We start from the raw sequence: 19,417 nt of genomic DNA, 5'->3' as shown, positions 1-19,417 counted from the left end.
CGCAAATCATAATAATGGAGGGACCAATCGCTTGAGAAGTTAAAACGTCAAAATTTTTCTCAATTTAATGTAATTAAACATTGTTATCCACTTAGGAAATCTGAAAAAATGGACTAAATTTCGAATATCTCGATTATACGCGTTCTTTCAGAAAATCGTTTTGCGAAATGATGGAATTTGCAGTTATTTCTCTCCTCTCTCTCTCTTATTCTTCTTGCTCTCATGTCAGTCGGTAAGGTTGGTAACTTTGATCTTTAATTATCCAGTAATGATATATATATATTATATATTTTTGAAGAAACAATGACACATCGAATTTACTAATATTTTCGATAATTTCAAAATTCTTCCCCACTTGGTTCAAGAATCCATCTTTATTGCAGTTTCATGTTGATAAAATGAAAATAACAAATGAAATGGAGTCTTCAGATTACAGAGCAGTAAATACTTTTGTAGGAAAATTCTCATGTTTTTTTTTTTCAATAATTTTTAGAATTTTTATCTAGGAAACAAAATGCAGAAATCTGCTGGAATAATAAAAATGGAAACTCGCAGTCTATAGTCATGCGCATTTTGTTCGCATGACTAGACTGAATTTCAAGAATATCGTATTATTATATTAAATACTTCAGGAATATTTTTAACACAGGTGAAATATAAATTTAATATTGCAGTACAAACTCTGTTGATTGTTGAAAACACTTCATTTGTAATTATCGAAAGTAAGTCATATCTTTTCTTGTCGATTTGTAACCATAGAAAATATATTCAGATCTCATTGGAAAAGTCAAAAATAGTTGCACGAAAAAATTCTCCATTGTAAAAAATTGATTTTCGTACGTGTTTTTGCATGTCAAAAGAATTAATTGACATAATGGGCAATCATTTTTTACCATCCAATCCATAGAAGCATTGTTCGAAAAAATACTCAAAAACTGCACTTTTTACTTTATAGAGCAAGTGAAAAATATTTGAAAAGCATAAAAATGAATCCACCCAAATATTTACGAGACATTAAATTGGAAGTTCCATGGGGACACATAGCTGCAAAAACATGGGGCATGGAAAGTGGAAAACGTGCTTTACTTGTTCATGGAACATTGGACAACGCTGGAGCCTTCGATAGACTGCTTCTCCTCTTGCCGAACAATTTTTACTACGTAGTTGTTGATTTACCGGGTCATGGATATTCTTCTCCATTTCCATCAGGAACACTACTTGGTTTTTTTGATTATGTGTTGGCAATAAGACTTATACTTGACAAACTGCAGTGGCAAAATTGTATTTATGTGGGTCACAGTTTTGGAGCACAATTAGGACTTCTCACAAGTATATTATATCCTGGAAGGATAACCAAAATAGCTTGTCTGGATGGACTTATACCAGTACCAATAAGACCCAAGGACATAGCAAAGAGGATTAAAATGTTGCATGAAATAGTAATCCGATCAATCAGTAACGACAAAGCGCCGCTTTATACAGAAGATGAAATGCTGTACGCTCTCAAGTTTAGAAGAAATTTTGCACTAACCAGTGAAGCAGCACAAGCTCTATTAGAAAGAGGAAGAATCAAGGTTGGAAATCTCTTCAAGTTTAGTCGTGATTATCGATTGAGAGAATTCGTCAATCCCCTTTTAGATTTGAAACACTACCAGGAACTTTTTAAAAACTTGAAAATACCTGTACTTTTGATCTATGCCGAATGGTCCTGGCTTGACAAATCATACACCAACGAAGATATTATTGATGCAAAAACAATGTTGGGTGCCAATTTTACACTGGTCGAAGTTAGTGGTAATCACGATGTACACAATAATAATCCTGAAATCATTGCACCTCATTTGAGGAAATTCATGGATGACACACCGAAGAGCAGATTGTAAAGTTTGATTGGATATTATGAGCGATGGGATGGGTGTGGTAATGAGTCTATGATGATAAATGTTTTCTTTGAAAACAAATGACATTCATATTTATATTCTGCTGTTCTGTAAAAACTGCAAAAAAATTTAGAAAATTTCAGTAATCTTTAAAAGAAAATTTCAGAATCTTTTTTTTGGTTTTTGAAATTTTCTAGTCAAATCGAGAGCAGGGATCTCGTGAAAGAATTACCCAACTCATTTTAGTTAAAAAAACGTTCTTTAGATTTTTTTAGATTGTTGTAACACATACGAAATTTCGGAATCCTCGTTCAGTTAGAATTTCAGACAAAAGCATAAATTCTATATCGAGAACTAAAGTTGGTTGGATGAATGGAAGAAATGGAGATATCTAAAGAACGTCTTTGATGCAATTTTTTTTTTCAGTTATTTGAACCATAAAAAGCCTAAGGAAGTTTGACAACAAAACACATTTCGTTCCAAATATTCTGTTTTCAGTATTTCCGCTTGTCGAAAAATGAAACGTTTTTTACAGAAACTCGCAAATTATGTATAAGAGGTGATAGGGAGATTAAGTGGGGATCTCAACATTGTACGGGTGCGCTCAAGTAAAAAAAAAATTGATTCGTAATTTTTTTGCCACATTGATGCGTTCATCTTTGGGCTCGATATTTTTGTTTTGTCAGATTGGACAACAGTATTATAGAAAACTTTAACTCAAATAACATTTATGGATTGTAATATAATACATAATAAAACTTCGTTCTAATGTTGAAGATGATAAAAGTAAATGCTTTTATAAATTTTGATGTAATAAATGGGTATTTTTGAAAGACTTGAAATATAAAAATTGAAAATCAGTGAGTATTTTTTGGACTACCAGAAAAAGCTGACATTAATAATTTACTTGGCTACAAATATCAGCAATCATTTTTTTCAGTTCGAATTTCATTAGATTTAAGAATAGTTACAATAATTTACAAACAATACATAAACGAATGGCTTCGTGATACAAACGATCAACTTTAACAGTGTTTCACTAATATAATCAAATGAATAAAAAAAAAATAATAATTCTTTATGCATAAACGTTTTTATAGACAAATAGTTTTAGTAGCTTTTCATGATTTGCGATTCTTCTCAGTGAAATATATTTAGATTTTTCCATCGGTCGAAGTTCTTTTGAAACGTGAGATCTTTTGTAATTCGCTTCACCTGAAATCGAAGATTTGGGGGGGGGTGATAAGTTAAGAAAGATCTCATAAATCATCATCGTAATCTTCGTCGTCGGATTCTGACTCGGAGTCCGAAAACGGTAGAAATATGATTTCGACATCGTCTTCGTCTTCCTCGTCGTCCACTAATCCGACGAATAACATGTTGAAGCATCTGGAATTGGGATCTTTGTAATGCGTGTAAGGCGTTTCAGGATTGAGCCGAACTCCACAAGTCCAACAAAAGTACGTTTTGCAACGGCCACAGGTCATTTTATTGCATCCTCCAGATTTCTGAAAATCAATTTGGTGAATCATTGAAACTTATGCGGTCGCAATAGCAAAAAATGTTATATGGATTAGATAATTTTTTGAAAATTTTTAATGGTTGAAACATTTAAAAGTAATTATTGTATCATTGTAATTGAAAAATGTCTGATTATTCAAAATTTGATGCAGTGTACAATCTCTTTTTATTTTGATGTCTTGATTCTTTGAACACATTTTTCTTGTAAATATTCAACAACCGAAAGGAAATATGAAAGTAATTCTGAAAGGTATAGAAAATTAAGTCCAACCTCGATCGTTGCGTTGCAATGAGGACAATGACGACTGTTGTTTGTGATCCAATTTTGGGTCATTGCGTTATCAACCAACGATTGCAGTTGTTTCTTCCCGTACAATCGTTCCATTTCAATTTTTCTTTCAGGCGATGCTTCTTGATATTCAGCAAGGATTTTCTGTTTCTCATCTACAATTTTTACAAATATATATCATATTAAAAAGGATCAAATAAAATGCAATGATGACAGAAATAAAATATTGTTTTGTTCGTACCTGAATTCATTTTGCACGGTTCAATTCCATGGTAGACCATTTTACAGTCAACACAAAAAGCGTATCGACATGCAGGACAATTCGCTAATTTTTCATCAGGTTCTCGACTGACGGGATATTGACAATGTCGTCGCGGACAATAAATAATATCGTTCAACGTTTCTAACGTGACGCTCAGAAGTATCGAATCGTATCTGGCAAACATGTCCGCACTTACAAGATCCTTTACCTAGAAACGATCAAGCAAAAAACTTATCCTGTTTCTTCGTAACAAACATTTGAAATATTCCAAGATTTCTGCAAACATGGAAAAACTAATCAAGTTTTTATCGAGTTAATATTCCTGTCATAAATTTGTTTGTAATAATTACCTGACCAGGGGTAGCTTCAGAAGTGCACTTGTCTTCAGGACAACAAATATTTTTAACATTCCCATCCGTAATTTTTGATGTCAAATAGCCATGAATGCATTCCTTGCAGAAGACATGTTTGCACGGTGTAAATTCAGTGCTTTGTTCACCGGATTTCTCATTAAAGCAAATATTGCATTTGTAAAAGTTTTTTTTGAATTCAATGCGAGTTCGTTTTTCATTATAATCGACCAGCAATTGTACAGGATTTGTATTTATAGACCTGTTGACAAACGCTCTTGAATCAATCGGTCTTCTGTTATTTTGTTTGCGCCAACGTCTTTTTTGGATCGTTTTTCTTGTAGTTTGGGGTTTTTGAATTTGTCCTGATCCAACATTTCCTTCGGATCCAATTTTACTTTCTCCTTTGTTTTCTGCAACTTCTCTCTTTTTTTCCATGTTCTCTAAGTACGTAGAGTACGATCGGCTAACGTCCAAGTAATCTTGTATATTAAGATAATTCAGCGTTTCATCTTGCAAAAAAGCTATCCATGTAAATATTATCTCTTGCTCTGCATTCTCTTTCCACAATTCATCCAGCTTTCTGCACAATTTAGACAGCATTGAGTGTTGCAACCATGAACAACAGAGAGTGAATTTTGGCGGTGATTTGGACGGATAATCCTCTGGCATAGAGATGTGAAGTTCCAGAGGTGGTAAATGTGATATGGGAACTTCTGTTATTTGTTGTTCTTGCACTTTTATATCTTTGTAATCTAAGTGGTAACCATCTGGTAACCGTATAAATATTTTCAATGTACACTCATATCTCTCCTCTACCTCACGATACGAAAATTCTTCCTTATTGTATATACTTTCCAGCGCAACAATTTCATCTTTCTGCTTCTCATTGTCCATTTTTGGCCTTACTGAAAAATTTGATCACGGATATCTGTAATTTAATAAATAATAATCAGTAATGTTGAAGAATTCGTTTCTACAAAAACTTACATCAGGTTTTTGCTGCTTTATTTTAGATCAATTAGGCATGAGTTTAATTAAATTAACTAGCCTGAGAAATTTGAATTAAGATTGGTACACGGCTTTTTAAGGTTATGATCAAACCGAATAACCAAAAGCGTCAATTCAAATTACAGAGCTCCAGAAAATCATGGATCGTGAAAAAAGATATTCACTGAGCGAAATAACAAATGTTACCGTATATTTAACCAAACTTATTACACAATTCGAAAATATATATTTAACGATTATCGAAGAATTACAGACATTCAATGCAAAATTATCTTTAAAAGGCAGAATTTTTGTGATGTCGTTACGTGATGTAAAATATCGCAAGCGTGTTCACCGTGCAGAGTGGAAAGATTGCGGGAATTTCCGCGTGTCAAGTCGGTTGTCGGTGTGACAATTGTAATCAGCTGATATTTCGGTGTATCGTCGTATCGTGTGGGGGTCGTGGGGGATTGTCGTTGGTCGTTGGGTCGTTGTTGCGCTTTGACCGAATTCGCTCATCGATGTTTTTTTTTTTCTTTAAATCACTTCACTGTTTTCATTCAGTTTATTGCCAAATTCAATTTTCACTAAACTGCACGTGGAAAATGAAAAGTTTGTACGATGAATTGTAACATTAATTTTATACCATTGTGTGGAATTCAGTGGAGAAATTAAACGTATATAACGTGAATTCAGCCACGTCAAGTTTTATCAGAGAACATATCTGCATGGTTTTATACCGAAGTTTCGAACACATCTGGGAAAAGCCGGCGTTTCTTTCTTCAGTTTTTTAATATTAGTTTTAACGGTGTAATATTGTGAAGTGTTTTGAAAAAATGGAAATACACGACGATACTTGGAAAATTGTTTTTCCTGTCGGTGTGAATGTTTTAATGTCTGCTTTTGCATTTTTTGTGACCGTTCAACTGATACCAAAACTCCAAGATATGTTTATCAAAGCTAACCTTTATGGAGTTGATATGAATAAGAGAGAAAGCGGCAAAGTGTGAGTAATTGTGTGGGTTGTTTTTTATTTCATTAAACTTTTCGGATATTGTTTATTGATAAAAAAAAATCCCTTTCATTTGTTTAAGAAAGTTAAATATTGATGAGCTTATAACGATAAATTTAACCTTGAAAGTTGATTCGAATTTTAACAACAGAATACCGACTACTTGTCAATGAAACTGAAAATATCAGAATATTAAACAGTTTTTATTCGAAATTTCGATAAATACGAATCACGAGGAATTTCGTTCGAAATTTCATAATTCATCTGAAAAACTGAAAATATTTTTATGGTTCTTGTTAAATATAAAATGTATAATGATAAAAAGAATTTATACAGAATGAATAGCTCTCATATCTGCTTTTATACCCGTATGTGTGTGTGTGTGGTGGCAGGTTGAAAATCAAATTATTTGGGATTGAAATTCAATAACTATGTCTGCGTTTTTCTCTTGCAGACCCGAAGGTTTGGGAGTTGTCAGTGGTTGCATATTTCTGATAACGCTGTTCCTATTTATTCCCATACCGTTTACTGATTATATTTTCAAGAATGCAAATTTCCCACACAATGAGGTAAGCACAATTTAACTCAAATTTTGATATTGAGGAAATTGATTTTTTTTCTGTATGTTCTAATATTGATGTTTCAGTTTGTGGAATTTTTAGCCGCTCTTCTCTCAATCTGCTGTATGCTGCTACTGGGTTTTGCTGATGATGTACTAGATCTCAGGTGGAGACACAAACTGTTATTACCCAGTGTGGCTTCGTTGCCCCTGTTGATGGTTTATTATGTGAACTACAATTCAACTTTGATAATAGTGCCAAAACCATTAAGAGCTTGGTTTGGTTTTTCTGTGGATTTATGGCTCTTGTACTACGTTTATATGGGAATGCTCGCTGTATTTTGTACAAATGCCATCAACATTCTTGCTGGGATAAACGGTCTAGAAGTTGGACAGAGCCTAATCATTGCAATAAGCATTTTGATTTTCAATTTGGGGGAACTCGGAGGAGCTGCCTGGAAAGCTCATCAGTTTTCCATGTATTTCATTATTCCCTATATTACCACTTCATTCGCTCTCTTCAGACACAACTGGTGAGTACAGAAAAATTGCATTAAATAAAGAGTGACAATCGACGATTGAGCTATTTATAATTATTCGAATTTATTCATCCAATAAATACCTAATTTTTATTTTTTCAAAATGAATAGCATAATTTTTCTGTTTCTTATTATCGAATTGTATGGAATATAGACGAAAATGATTTTTGTCAATTTTTACTCGTAGTGAAAAACTTTGTCATTTTCAACTAAAAATAGTCATTGACATTTATATTAATCATTTGAATTTTCAGTGAAAATAAAACAGAATTTCATGCTCAAGTGCATAAAATTCGAGCCATTTTTTTTAATATTTCAAAATGAAGTATCGCAGGATCAAATCAATAAATGGTTTGAAACAGGTTAAACATGATTTTTTTTTAGGTCAACTGCTACAAAAAATAGTCTTATATAATAAAGTCTTACCGAGAGCTGCTAAATAAAGTTTATTCATACACTATTTTCTTTGTTCTTCAATAACAGAGACGATGGTATACAGTGATACGACATTTGATGAAAATTTAATGACAATGACTCTACAAAGGAAAAAAAGTTTTCTCTGAAACGTTAGAGTTGTCTCTGTAGAGGTTGAGGGTCAAACTATAAATTGAGATTGAAAAAAATTTTTGAATCTTTAGCAAGAAATGCGTGATGAAAAAAAAAAAATTTTCCCGAGCAAAAAGCAACAAAAGCAGGAATTTTATAATATTCAAATAACTTCGAACTTTGAGCTCAATCACGAGTATTCGAGATCACAATTGTACCTAAAGAGTCAAATACGAAGGACATTTTGTAGTTTATGAAACGGAATTATAAACAGAAAAAAGATGGAAAAATTTAAGAGAAATATTGCAAAAAGATATAGATTTGGCATGCTGAATCGAGGGATGGAAATCCGCACGAAGAAAAAGTATTGCATTTTCGTTATACATGTATAAATTATTCAACATTTATATTTTTAATTCAACATATGAATTTGGTGTATATAAATTCGTTATACAATGATTTCCATTAATCGATATACAATAATAATATGAATAATTACAATAACGATACATAACTAATAGTTTACATTGGAATATAGGGAGAGTACAAATTAATATCACAGTTTTTCGATAGTCTGGAGATTCAGTAATAATCCAACTTGGCATAAAAATTGTCAACGAGCCAGTCGTATTTCCAAGTATTCGTTAAGACAGTCTCAGGGGCGAAATACGAATCTCGTGATTTGTAAGCTCTCAAAAGATTAGTTTTGCCATCGTGCCACAAGCCAGTGCCAATCAATTCTTCGACGTAAGGAACATCAACATTTTTATCGTACTTGGCTATTTTCGATTTAACATTATCATGACGAATTCCCATAATGATGTTCGCAGGTGCTTGACAATAGTGGCAGTACCATCCACCGTAATGATTCAAATCGCCGATAACAAGACCCAAAACATCCCTCTCGCTGTCTTCGCCATCAATATCGTGCCGTATTAACATGGAATTCGTTCGGAAGTATTCTCTCGCGAGTCCAATTGTGCTGGCACCCACGCTGATCATTGTTTTGGCTGGGTGTTGCCAGTAAAAGCCATAAACCGACCAACGAAGACGAAAACCAATGGGCTGGGGCCAACCGTCGTAAATCTTGAGAAACATTAGTGCACGAGCATTCAATATTTCTTCAGGCTGTGTCGTTACGTAGATGTCGTCGTCACGAATATTCTTCACTATTGAATTTATTCGATCCCAGATATATTTGAACAAAACTCGGGATGGTTTTCTCGCTTTCGCCGCCACGTTTACGTATATTATCTTGTTCTGTTGCGGACCAACTAATCCCTTGCTCAGCTTGTGACGAAAATTATCTTCGGCGTTGCTCAAATCGCAAATCACAAAGAAATCAACAACGTGGTACAATTCTTCCACTATCACTTCCGCTATCGCTGAATTGTAATCGTTCACGTTGAACGTGTATATCAATCTTCGGGCTGCACGACGACGCGACAATTTGATTGTTTGCTTCGACGCCATTATCGCACGCCATACCACTTCCGGTTGACCACAATCCGCACCGTGCCAACCCAACTTACACAAACATCTGTCCATCGTCTTCTCGTCTCGCATTCTCACTTCGTCCAAACCCGATTTCCAGCATAATGTTGTATTGTACACCTCGAACAGGTCCATCGTTCTTACATATTGTAATCGCGCTTCTCCTGTTATCGTTTGATAAATTGGCGACGATTTACGATTCACTTTCGTATTTGGAAGCACCTGGAATTCAATCGGAACGGTTACTATGGAATTTTTTTTTCCTCAAAATAACCCAATGATATTCAGTCGCAGATTTATATTAAACTGGTTAAATTGGGTTTCGGAAATTCGATTCACTGAAATATCTCGTTTCGATTTGATTCATTTGTTTCTTTTATCCGCGACCTCGAATACAATCGGATAAAATTTACAACATCGAACAATCGGTTCCCACGAATTATTGTCCAGATCCCATTTCGGTTTACTTCAAATCTTTTATATCGAAAGATTCAATGGGGACGAGAAGAGGACAAAAGTGGAAAAATTCATTACCTGGTTCGTTTCTATGTTAACGAAACTGACGGGAGTTCCCGTGGTCGTTGCAACGAATTCGGAAGTTGGCGTCGAAGCGACGTATACCATAACAATTAAGACTTGAAGCACGAGTAATGTGTAGAGGACGAGGAGTTTTCCATCGATGCGGGTCTGCATCGCACCACAATTTTGCTTTCTATGGATTGACTTTTCTCTATCCCCCTCTATCTTTGAAGGCTGTTGTTCTACTCTTCCTCGACAGTTTTGTCCTGATTTTTCGAGTGGACTTCGCGTTTCATTATTTTCATTTGATTATTTTTCTGTCCACGAAGATGATTTTTCTTCAAATTTTCAATAATTTAAGTAAAAACTTCGAAAGATTCAAAGTTTTGCAAACTTCTGGACTGCTCTTTTCTTACTCTTTCCTCGAGAAGCTTTCTTATCAATGCTTCAACCACTTCGATCAAAATTTGCGAATATTTTCTGCGTCATGATTATTCAGAATTCACTTCCTTTGGTCGATAATAGTTTTCTCAATTCTTCATCAATTTGGTCCAATATTCAGGGACATTCCACGTTTAATCCCTCGATTGTCACGACCATTTTGGTCCACGTGTCTCGGTTATTGCCATACGAAAATCTGCGGAGAAAACAGTACAGAAGTGAAAGAAATTTAAATACGATCGTAATGGATTAACGGTGAGGGCGAACTTCATCCAGGTTCGAGAGTCTCGTATCGATTTTTCAAGTGTACTTCAGGCGTGCTACGTTAGAGGGACCAAAGATGAAGTACAGTGTCGAGAACGGGAAGAGGCATGGGAGAAAGGAGGAAAAAAATATTTGGAGCCGGTGCGGCCGACGACGTCATCGAGTCTCGTTAGGGACCAAAATAGAATGACGTCACCGGTTAACAGTTTTGCTCGTAATTGGAAAAAGGAATAGAACTACTGGAGAAAATGTTTAATCGCATCGAGCTTACCGAATATTTTCACGATTTCAAAAGTTCTTGGAATTTTTTTCAGCAGCGTGACCATCCGTTCCGACCCGGCGCATGTTTACGTTTTTTTTTATCCTTCCGTTCACGCGAGATTGTTCACTTCGAAAGCAGTTGAAAAATGATATGCCAGAAATGACAGTTCCTGTTTCCGCTTCTAATCCGGAAATAATGTTGGTTCTGACTTTTATTCAGTTCATAGGAGATGTAATATTTCTTTTTACGACTTACGAATCTTTGAACACTTTTACCAAATGTTCGGAGACGACTTTTTCCGAAAATCAACTCTGACTTTTGCTTGTTTTACACTCGTTCACTTTGCGCTCAGAAAAAATATGTTGATTCGTTAATTTTTGACTTTTTTTTCCTCGTACGTTTCGAATTCCGTTTTTCTTATGTCTGGGTAGTAACGAGAAAAAAACATGAAATACCACACCCGTGAGGAGCTCGCCTTGCCCCGCCGTGGTACTTCGTCTCGCGACGAAATGCGACCGGAATTGTTCGCATTATAGGACCACGGGACGACAGGGGCGCGTTTGTGGTTATCACTAAAAGCGCATGCGTTCCCATCCAGACACACAGTGGGGAATAAGAACTTTTTTTTTGTTGTCTCTTTACGCGTGCGTGTGCGAGCGACTCTTCTCTTCGTGAGTCACGGAAAAAGCCTGCCGGGGAACACGTTCGAGTTGAACGAACCGACTATCTTTCGTGGCCTATCACGTTTTTTCTCTCGCACGTTTCGTGACTTCCGATTGACATGGAAATTTGCAATTATCGAGAGTCAATCGCGGACGTTCAATTAACTCATTCGAATTTGAATCGTTTACTTGCGTGAACGATCCACCAATTATTTCATTCGTTAAGCTATTTCCCTTTTTTTACATTCCTCTAGGGAAAAATCATTTAATCCCGACAAATATATATTTTTAATTACATTTTTTCTTTCACATTGAAACTTCCAGCTTTTGGATGCTGTAAAGAATGTCACTTAGAAAAAATTGTTCAAGTTACTTTGGTCCTGTGAAAAAAATTAATTCTTCTACAATTTATTTGAATATTGAATTGAAGAAAGCAGAATACTGTCATAACTTTTTGTATTGACGGAACTCTCGGGATTTTGTATGAGAAAAAAACGAGATTTGAAGATATTGATAACGAAAGGTAGAGCTTTTAGTAGTTTTTAGGTAAAACCATGGAAAATCTCACATCGCAATTTCACCGATACTTTTCAATCATGTGGAAACATTTATCATGTTCGCCTATTAATAAGAATTGTCAGTCAACGCAAAATCACTATTTTTACGAATTGTGCCTTAAAAATGCGAGAAAAATGATGTTCCATACTGTTTTTTTATTTAGATTCGTACGATTTTAACTGCAGTTGAGTAACTGCTGGATGCACTGCTCAAGTTATTCTCGAATCCACATAATCTTTTCTCCCACTTTAACGAATCTTTGTTATTGCAACTTGCCCCCTTTCTTCCCTTTTTCCTTTTCTCCCTCCCTCACTCTCGTATTTCCTCCCTTTCTCTCCCACTCTTCATTTTTTTTCACCATTTCTCATCCTTTTGCAGGGCGTTCCGTACCATCTGCTCGTCCTTCACAATGCTTTATCTCTATATCTGTACAGAATCGTCTCTGAGAAGGTCTCAGGTATAGGTCTATTCATCTTCACGGTATTGACCTGATGCTGGATTGGCCCACCCTTGCATTCTCAGATTCGAGTTGCCGCAATATCGAGCCCCGAAAAATATCTGGCACAACTTTTTTTAGTTTCCGGTTATCCAACTTCCCTCTCTGCTTTTTTACAATCAAGTCGAATGTGGTTTATAAGATGAAAGTGGAGCAATAACATTATTTTATGGGTCGAGGATGTCAATTTTGAGGTCGAAACGAAAAATGAAACTTTTTAAATGAAAAAAAATATTGATTTAACGGAAGCGAATGCCTATGAATGAGAAATTTATGAATCAATGATTTTTTTCCTTGTCTTCATCACAATCGAGCGGAATGTCATTTTCATTTGGATCGAATCGCACATAAAATTATTTGGGAGAAATAAAATCGTTGATCGATGCAAAAATGTCAAAAACTGAGCCATTCGAAATTTTTCTATAAATTTTTATACTTTTGTATTTTTTTTTACAGGTATCCTTCACGAGTTTTTGTTGGTGACACATTTTGTTATTTGTCAGGAATGACTTTCGCAGTTGTCGGTATCATCGGACATTTCAGTAAAACGACACTGTTGTTCTTCATACCGCAAATATTGAATTTCTTGTACAGCGTTCCGCAATTGTTTCATCTCGTGCCGTGCCCAAGGCACAGATTACCGAAGTGAGCTTTCTTTCGACCAGTCCGAAAAGTACCATTTTCTTCAAAATTCGAGTACAATAAATAACATTTCGAAGAACCCAAAAAAATAATTGAATTGGTCATTACTTTTCGAAATGGTCGACTCAAATTTAATTAACAGTATTTTAACGCGTCAAAATAGTTTTTCAAAATGGGACTGTTATAAGAGAGAAAAAAAAACTTTTTTCAAATGTCGAATCAACTCAAGTGTGAAATTCTCTGTACAGATACAACAAGGAAAGTGACAAACTCGATCCTAGCACGACGACCTTTAGGAGATCAGATTTAAATATTATCGGTATGTTAAAAAATATCTGACTTGGCAACACTATTTTTATACGAGGTACTAATAAAATCATCGTCAAGTTAATAGTGTTTCAATTTGAGTGTCCATGTTCAAAGGTGTTTTTTTTTTTTTTTTTTTCAACTTTATGATCCACGTAAATTATGCTGATTCTTCTTCGTGTAATAGCTCGGTTCGTAATGTGGATATTCAGGACCCTGAGAATAGTGGACTGGAGCGAGGACAAAAGCGGTGTCATAAAGTGCAATAATTTGACGTTGATTAATTTTGTGCTAGTAAAACTCGGTCCCACGAGAGAACCGAATTTGACGAAAATTCTTCTGCTTGTACAGGTGAAATCAGAATAAAAAACATTTTTGCTAATTTCACGGTTTTTGCGATAAGTTTCGAGAAAATGACGACAACAAAAATTCTGTACTTTTTCCAGGCCTCTTGCAGCTTACTGGCTTTTGTAATAAGATATCCGTTGGCATCGTTATTTTATGACGTTTGAAAATTTTTAACTGAGAAACAAATTCATTGCCGACACAATTGGAAATGCAACCGTGATTCATCTCGATTCTCAAGGTGCTTCATCAAACTGGGAGGCTTCTGGAATAAAAAAATTAAAATACAACAATCGCAAAAACCAATGATGATATCTAGTCGAACGAAAAACAACGCCGAAGTCTGAAAGAGTTTTGAAACCGACTCTGGGGTCAAACGAGAACAATATAAAAACTAAAAATATAAAAATGAAAAAAAAAAAAAGTTGAATAAAGTGCATTATTTTGTATAAGAATTCGGTATATAAGATTCGGTGAACACAATCAAGGGAATGGAACTAACAAATTATGTTTGTCTTTGTTTCTTTGACCGTCTTCCTCTGTAATTTGAAAAACTCAACAAACATTAATATAAAAGACAATAACAAATATATAGATCATTATAAATACCACCATTGTCGTCTAAAATACGATTTTACGCCGATTTTTATAGAGGAAAAAAATAACGAAAGAATAGCAATTTTTCTGGGTCCGATACAGCTGTAAAAAAAAAATTTGATGTCCAGAAGAATATATATTTCCGTATAATATCTTATTTTTTGAGCATAATAAATGTAAATTCAACGAATAAATAACAAAATTTTCCGTTTTGATTCAATTTGATTTCGTTCGAATCTGTCAAGAATGCGCTGATATAGACGCCAATCGCGAAGTTTCATTCGGAGTGTCATATTTTTTTACTTTATCTCATTTCCAACCTTTGAAAATAAAAATTTTGAAATAATTCATTCCTTACACGATTTTTCAGCAAAATATTTCTGTTATGGATGAAAATTTGCATTTTCTAAAGATGAGAATTGTGCAAAAACGAAAAAAAGAAACACTCTCATTTTGAGAATCGCATACGTAATCGGATTTTTCCTTCATTCCTCTCTCGATCATAGGCTCTCTCGTTAAATACGATACACAAGCAACGTTACACTCACGAATTTGTTCTTACAATGTACAACTCTACCATTTAGTAATCTACAATCTCGAAAAAAAAGTATATTCTCTCGACATAAGCGTGAAAATGAAGGGTTTTCAATGAAAGAGCACACGTTGCAATTCAGCAGAATAGGCACGCGAAAGTTGAGAATTATGATTCAGAATGCATTTCATTTCGTAATTGTTGAACTTTTAGTTTTTCGTCGTTTGCAGTTAATATTCTGAGTAAATTGTAGTTGGAATTTTGATGTAACTATCTCGATTGAGTTTCCATTTCATCCTCGTTTTATTCGGTACATCTTTAATTTATCTCTGTAAATTCAATCGGAATCCCAAAGCTTCTTTTTGCCTTTACGCCATTCCTTGGGGCATCCATGTCAATTCAGCTCCCAACCTTTCCATCACTTTCAACTGAGCCTTCGCGGCATCCTGAAGGCTAAATATGTGTGTCAATTCCATTGCCGAACGACCAAGTGCCAATGCTTTGTCGAAAAGTTCTATGGCCTCTTTTAAATTTCCCCTGTTTAACAAAATTTTTCTATTTTATCTCGTCCCATCATCAGCTTCGCTTAAGTTGTGAGACATGTGTTTCAAAACTCCATTGGAGCTCTTTTATGGTCCATCTAATTTCTCACGAAAGTCTTCGGCTGCACTTTCTTTTCCAAATAGTTTAGTCCCGAAGGTACGAGGAACAAATTCAAAATCATTCGCTTGAAAATCAAATTTTTTCTTAAACTATTAAAGATAAAAAGGTGCCACCCAAGACTTCTCAGTAGAGATTTTCATGCACTTCAAAATTAGTCCCATAAGTTTTTCTGCCGTTGCGGTAGTTTCAGTGACCAAATAACTGTCCTTCAAATATTATGATTGAGTAATTAAAAAAAACAACAAAAAAATATATATTGCCAGATTTTTGAACTTGGATTTAAGTCATGAACTTGGGGTTAGAGCTTGTAAAAAATTATTAATTTTTTTTTGTCCGATTGCGGAGGATTCATGTCAATAATACCTCACCTTTGAACCTCAATGGTGGCGAGTGTCTCGTAGCCGAATGCACTTTTTTCATCAATTTCCAATGCTTTCTGGATGAAATCGATACCTTTGGTTACATCACCTTTCCACTGGAGTTGTAAAAGTCCTCGATGAACAAGGATGGTCGAATTTTCAGGATCCATCATGGACGCTGTAGCGAAATGTTCGTCAGCCTCATCGAATTTTTGAGAATCTGCTAACACCTGGAAAAAACATAATGATTAAAGATTGATGAGAAAAAATGATAATACAAAAATGAATAGAAAGTTATTATACTTGGGCATAAAGCGTGTGACACTCGCTGGTGTTTGGAAATTTTTCAAAACTCTTTTCAAAGTTTCTCATAGCCTCGCTTTGCAATTCGACAGATCGTTTTGTCATCGCATAACGATAGTTTACGTAACACATTTGCGCGTATCCGACACCGAAATCGGGATTCAGACTCAAGGCCTTCGACGAGTCTTCCTTGGCTTCTTCTATTCGGTCCAGCAGAAGATTCATCTTGAAAACGAATGAGATTTAGTCAAGTTTTGCACTTCAATTTTCTCAATGACATTTTGAGCATCAAACTCATAGCGACGAAAGTATTCAAGCATCATTCGATTTTGACAATTGTCTTTCCATTTGTTTCAAAGTTTACAAGTTTTATATCAGACAAGGAAGGAAACAAAAAGGAAAAAGTCATATAGCAATGACGAAAATAGAAGAAAATTGGTATGCAATTAATTTACTGGTACAATATTAAAATGAATTTCATAAAAGCAAATTTCATTAGTTTGTTAGGATCGAGACTGAACATTGGAACATTGGGGGAATCTAGTGAAAGTTTGTTTTTCTAAATGACAAAAAAATAAACTAGTAAACAATTCTATTGATAAAAATTGATTGAATGATTTTTTCCACCTAAATAATGGTAAACTATAAAAATTACAGTTTCTCTGAGTACAATATGAGAAATCGATCGTGCGATTTCGATCCATATACAGAAAATCAGATATGTAGAAGGAAGATAAAAAAAATAAATCCACCTGTCCTCTATGATGATAAATATCGCTGCAATCAGCATCAATTTCAATGGCTTTTTTATAATCATCAAAGCACTCGTCATGTTTTTCTAATTGCATAAAGAGACTCGCACGGTTGATAAGCGCATTTACTTTGACCGCATTGCTTGAGTCCACGCTGTCAATGACAACACCAAGATCCGCCATTGCGAGCTCGTGTTGACCGAGAAGTGTGTAAAAAGTAGCACGCAAAAGTCTCAGCTGCATCTCAATTGACAAATCTTTGTTCCCTACACGTTCAATCTCCTCTGTGCATATTGGAATAATATCATCGTATCTTTGCTCTTTCAGGGCTTGTCTAGCTTTTTTCAATGCTTTCGTCGCAATCTCATCGAGTATCGTTGATTCAGTCTTCTCCGAAATTAGAGGATCTCTTTTGAAGGAACCAAAATACGTTTTTACAAAATGTTTGCCTGGCATTACGGGCACTTTGTTTTCCATATGCTCTTGCGCATGCTGCTTTCCTGTTCAGGTTCAAAATAAACCGAAATTTCATTAACTATGTTTTTTCATTGAGAGAAAAATTTTTGCGAGGGTGATCAATAAATATTAATGATATATCTAATGACAAAAAAATCTGTAAAATTGCCACTTTTTTAGGTTCAACAAATTGCAAAAGCAATGGAACATTGGAATTAAAAATTTCATGACTATTAATTGGAAATACTAAAATATGGATTTATCCAATTTTCATTCCATTTACCAAGTTTCTTGAGAACTCGGTCTGCCATTTGAAGAGTAGATTGGTTTTGAAACTGTTCCAAAAGGCATGCAGCTGTCACATCTTCGAGAACCAATTCCAATTTATTCATTCGCTCCATCGCTCGAGCTCTTCGAAGTAAAGCTTTAACATATTTGGGTTTCAATTCTAATGCTCTAGTACAATCTTCCTTAACTGCAGTATATTTTTTCTGAAATGAATTTAAAAAATCACATGTCGATAAAGGAAAATGTTGAATAGGAAAAAATGAATGGTTTTTGCTTTTACTATAAGAAATTATATTGCACATTGAAAATACTATATAAAAAACTTCATTCACCAGTTGCTCATAAGCTGCAGCACGGTTTTGATAAAAAGTAGCAAGGTCTGATTTATTGTCCTTCGGACAAGCTTCGATAGCCATGTTATAGTGAGCTATTGCCTCATCATATTTCCCAGCTTTGAAAACAATATTTCCTAAATTTTTGTAACGTTGGGCTCGTTCCGTAGGTGTCTAGAATAAAAAAATGGTCAAATGCCAAAGTCACAAGAGTCATTTCAAAATGCAATTCTTCGACGATGCTGATATATTACAAAACATTTTAATTCAATAGACAAATTATTCATTTCAAATTTTAGAAAATTCGAATACAATCGATTTCAGAGTAAAGTTCAAATAAAAAATTTCTTCAGTCTTGAGATAATTCAATAAACGCATGAAGCTACCGTCTCGCTAGTCAAAATGGAACTGGAAAAATTGAACAGCCCGCCGTTCCCGGCGATAAAAAAGTCTGATTAGCGCGCTCACAGAAAAAAGGTGTCAACAAAATCATAAAAAAACGATTGCCAAATTGACGACTAACCTCATCAACCGACGGTGGAGCTGCCCCGGTAAATCCACCGTCGATTGAGATCTGTTTTTCGGTGCCAATACCATTGGATTTGCCAGTGTCCTTGGAAGTTTCACGATCTGATTTTGTAGATGCATTTCTGTAATACATGTAACCCAGACCGAGGGCAACCGGTGCACCGACTGCAAGGGCAAGTTGCCATTTCGACACTGGACTACCGACTACGCCGGCAGCTCCGTTTGCCATCGGCATCAAACACGTGCTCTGACTTTGACAACGGCTAAACAATCTTCCCTGTGTTTTTTTCTTTCTCTCACACTTTATTACGTTTTTTACCTATCCGTTTAAATCTTCAACCAAATATAAGTTCATAAAAAAAACAAACGCGCACGTAATCCAACCAAATGCAGCACCACACTGCTGAGAGTGAGAGTGCTGAGTGCTGTGATGTGATACCGTAACTATTTCGCGATATGGTCATGCGACACCGTGTGTCATTTTTTTGTACGTGATTATAACGACGCCAGCGCCATTCCAAAGATCGTGGAGTGGTTAAGAATTCTCCATCGAAAAAATAATGATAATTCCAAATTTCCATGAGTAAAACTGAAATAGAGATCGCAGAGGTAGGGTGGAGAGAAATTAAAAACGTCGAATAAATGTTTCACTCATATGAGTAGTAAACCA

General features: G+C 35.1%; 5 protein-coding genes across 14 annotated transcripts; 2 read left to right on the top strand and 3 right to left on the bottom strand.

Moving 5' to 3' along the window:
- The first annotated feature begins 23 nt into the window (after positions 1–23).
- LOC122412303 (serine hydrolase-like protein) lies at positions 24–2,740 on the top strand. 3 transcript variants are annotated; one of them, XM_043421771.1, is made up of 3 exons: positions 24–69; positions 152–237; positions 956–2,740. In XM_043421771.1, exon 3 carries the CDS (start codon positions 987–989, stop codon positions 1,881–1,883), a length of 897 nt encoding a protein of 298 aa, XP_043277706.1. In that variant the 5' UTR covers positions 24–69; positions 152–237; positions 956–986; the 3' UTR covers positions 1,884–2,740. The 3 variants fall into 3 exon arrangements, with proteins under 3 accessions (XP_043277706.1, XP_043277705.1, XP_043277702.1); XM_043421770.1 differs by lacking the exons at positions 24–69; positions 152–237 and adding exons at positions 426–440; positions 507–649; XM_043421767.1 differs by lacking the exons at positions 24–69; positions 152–237 and adding an exon at positions 507–722.
- Positions 2,353–5,786, bottom strand: LOC122412298 (E3 ubiquitin-protein ligase RNF14-like). 6 transcript variants are annotated; one of them, XM_043421755.1, is made up of 5 exons: positions 5,648–5,786; positions 4,303–5,233; positions 3,932–4,160; positions 3,673–3,845; positions 2,353–3,388 (listed from the first exon to the last, which is right to left on the bottom strand). In XM_043421755.1, exons 2-5 carry the CDS (start codon positions 5,197–5,199, stop codon positions 3,140–3,142), a joined length of 1,548 nt encoding a protein of 515 aa, XP_043277690.1. In that variant the 5' UTR covers positions 5,200–5,233; positions 5,648–5,786; the 3' UTR covers positions 2,353–3,139. The 6 variants fall into 6 exon arrangements, with proteins under 6 accessions (XP_043277690.1, XP_043277694.1, XP_043277691.1 ...); XM_043421759.1 differs by having other exon boundaries at positions 5,619–5,755; XM_043421756.1 differs by lacking the exon at positions 5,648–5,786 and adding an exon at positions 5,293–5,641.
- A 328-nt stretch (positions 5,787–6,114) lies between these two features.
- Positions 6,115–14,754, top strand: Alg7 (Alg7 dolichyl-phosphate N-acetylglucosaminephosphotransferase). The gene is made up of 7 exons (XM_043421766.1): positions 6,115–6,298; positions 6,759–6,873; positions 6,951–7,396; positions 13,101–13,289; positions 13,535–13,605; positions 13,780–13,943; positions 14,039–14,754. The coding sequence occupies exons 1-7, from the start codon at positions 6,129–6,131 to the stop codon at positions 14,102–14,104; spliced, it is 1,221 nt and encodes a 406-aa protein (XP_043277701.1). The 5' UTR covers positions 6,115–6,128; the 3' UTR covers positions 14,105–14,754.
- Mgat3 (beta-1,4-mannosyl-glycoprotein 4-beta-N-acetylglucosaminyltransferase) lies at positions 7,825–11,526 on the bottom strand. Of its 3 annotated transcripts, none has more exons than XM_043421764.1 (4): positions 11,184–11,526; positions 10,938–11,109; positions 9,977–10,598; positions 7,825–9,664 (listed from the first exon to the last, which is right to left on the bottom strand). In XM_043421764.1, exons 3-4 carry the CDS (start codon positions 10,133–10,135, stop codon positions 8,531–8,533), a joined length of 1,293 nt encoding a protein of 430 aa, XP_043277699.1. In that variant the 5' UTR covers positions 10,136–10,598; positions 10,938–11,109; positions 11,184–11,526; the 3' UTR covers positions 7,825–8,530. The 3 variants fall into 3 exon arrangements, with proteins under 3 accessions (XP_043277699.1, XP_043277700.1, XP_043277697.1); XM_043421765.1 differs by having other exon boundaries at positions 11,204–11,526; XM_043421762.1 differs by having other exon boundaries at positions 10,938–11,526.
- A 591-nt stretch (positions 14,755–15,345) lies between the features above and the next one.
- On the bottom strand, positions 15,346–19,212 carry Tom70 (translocase of outer membrane 70). Its single transcript, XM_043421747.1, has 7 exons — positions 18,743–19,212; positions 18,220–18,393; positions 17,883–18,090; positions 17,144–17,643; positions 16,392–16,616; positions 16,098–16,318; positions 15,346–15,603 (listed from the first exon to the last, which is right to left on the bottom strand). Exons 1-7 carry the CDS (start codon positions 18,980–18,982, stop codon positions 15,435–15,437), a joined length of 1,737 nt encoding a protein of 578 aa, XP_043277682.1. The 5' UTR covers positions 18,983–19,212; the 3' UTR covers positions 15,346–15,434.
- Positions 19,213–19,417: the final 205 nt, after the last annotated feature.

The sequence above is a fragment of the Venturia canescens genome, chromosome 6, assembly GCF_019457755.1.
Source record: "Venturia canescens isolate UGA chromosome 6, ASM1945775v1, whole genome shotgun sequence".
Lineage (NCBI taxonomy): Eukaryota > Metazoa > Arthropoda > Insecta > Hymenoptera > Ichneumonidae > Venturia > Venturia canescens.
This window is presented reverse-complemented; position numbering and strand designations above follow the sequence as displayed.

Bases quoted from the DNA above. Each gene is read 5' to 3' on its own strand.
- LOC122412303 (XM_043421771.1), top strand. From the start codon at position 987: ATGAATCCACCCAAATATTTACGAGACATTAAATTGGAAGTTCCATGG.
- LOC122412298 (XM_043421755.1), bottom strand. From the start codon at position 5,199: ATGGACAATGAGAAGCAGAAAGATGAAATTGTTGCGCTGGAAAGTATA. The intron at 4,161-4,302 runs GTAATTATTACA...GATCGTTTCTAG, and splicing joins CTGAAGCTACCCCTGGTCAG to GTAAAGGATCTTGTAAGTGC. The intron at 3,846-3,931 runs GTACGAACAAAA...TAAAAATTGTAG, and splicing joins ACCGTGCAAAATGAATTCAG to ATGAGAAACAGAAAATCCTT.
- Alg7 (XM_043421766.1), top strand. From the start codon at position 6,129: ATGGAAATACACGACGATACTTGGAAAATTGTTTTTCCTGTCGGTGTG. The intron at 6,874-6,950 runs GTAAGCACAATT...TTGATGTTTCAG, and splicing joins CAAATTTCCCACACAATGAG to TTTGTGGAATTTTTAGCCGC. The intron at 13,606-13,779 runs GTATGTTAAAAA...TTCGTGTAATAG, and splicing joins ATCAGATTTAAATATTATCG to CTCGGTTCGTAATGTGGATA.
- Mgat3 (XM_043421762.1), bottom strand. From the start codon at position 10,135: ATGCAGACCCGCATCGATGGAAAACTCCTCGTCCTCTACACATTACTC. The intron at 9,665-9,976 runs GTAATGAATTTT...ATTGAATTCCAG, and splicing joins TTAACATAGAAACGAACCAG to GTGCTTCCAAATACGAAAGT.
- Tom70 (XM_043421747.1), bottom strand. From the start codon at position 18,982: ATGCCGATGGCAAACGGAGCTGCCGGCGTAGTCGGTAGTCCAGTGTCG. The intron at 17,644-17,882 runs GTAAATGGAATG...GAACCTGAACAG, and splicing joins CCGAGTTCTCAAGAAACTTG to GAAAGCAGCATGCGCAAGAG. The intron at 15,604-16,097 runs GTGAGGTATTAT...TTTGTTAAACAG, and splicing joins GCCACCATTGAGGTTCAAAG to GGGAAATTTAAAAGAGGCCA.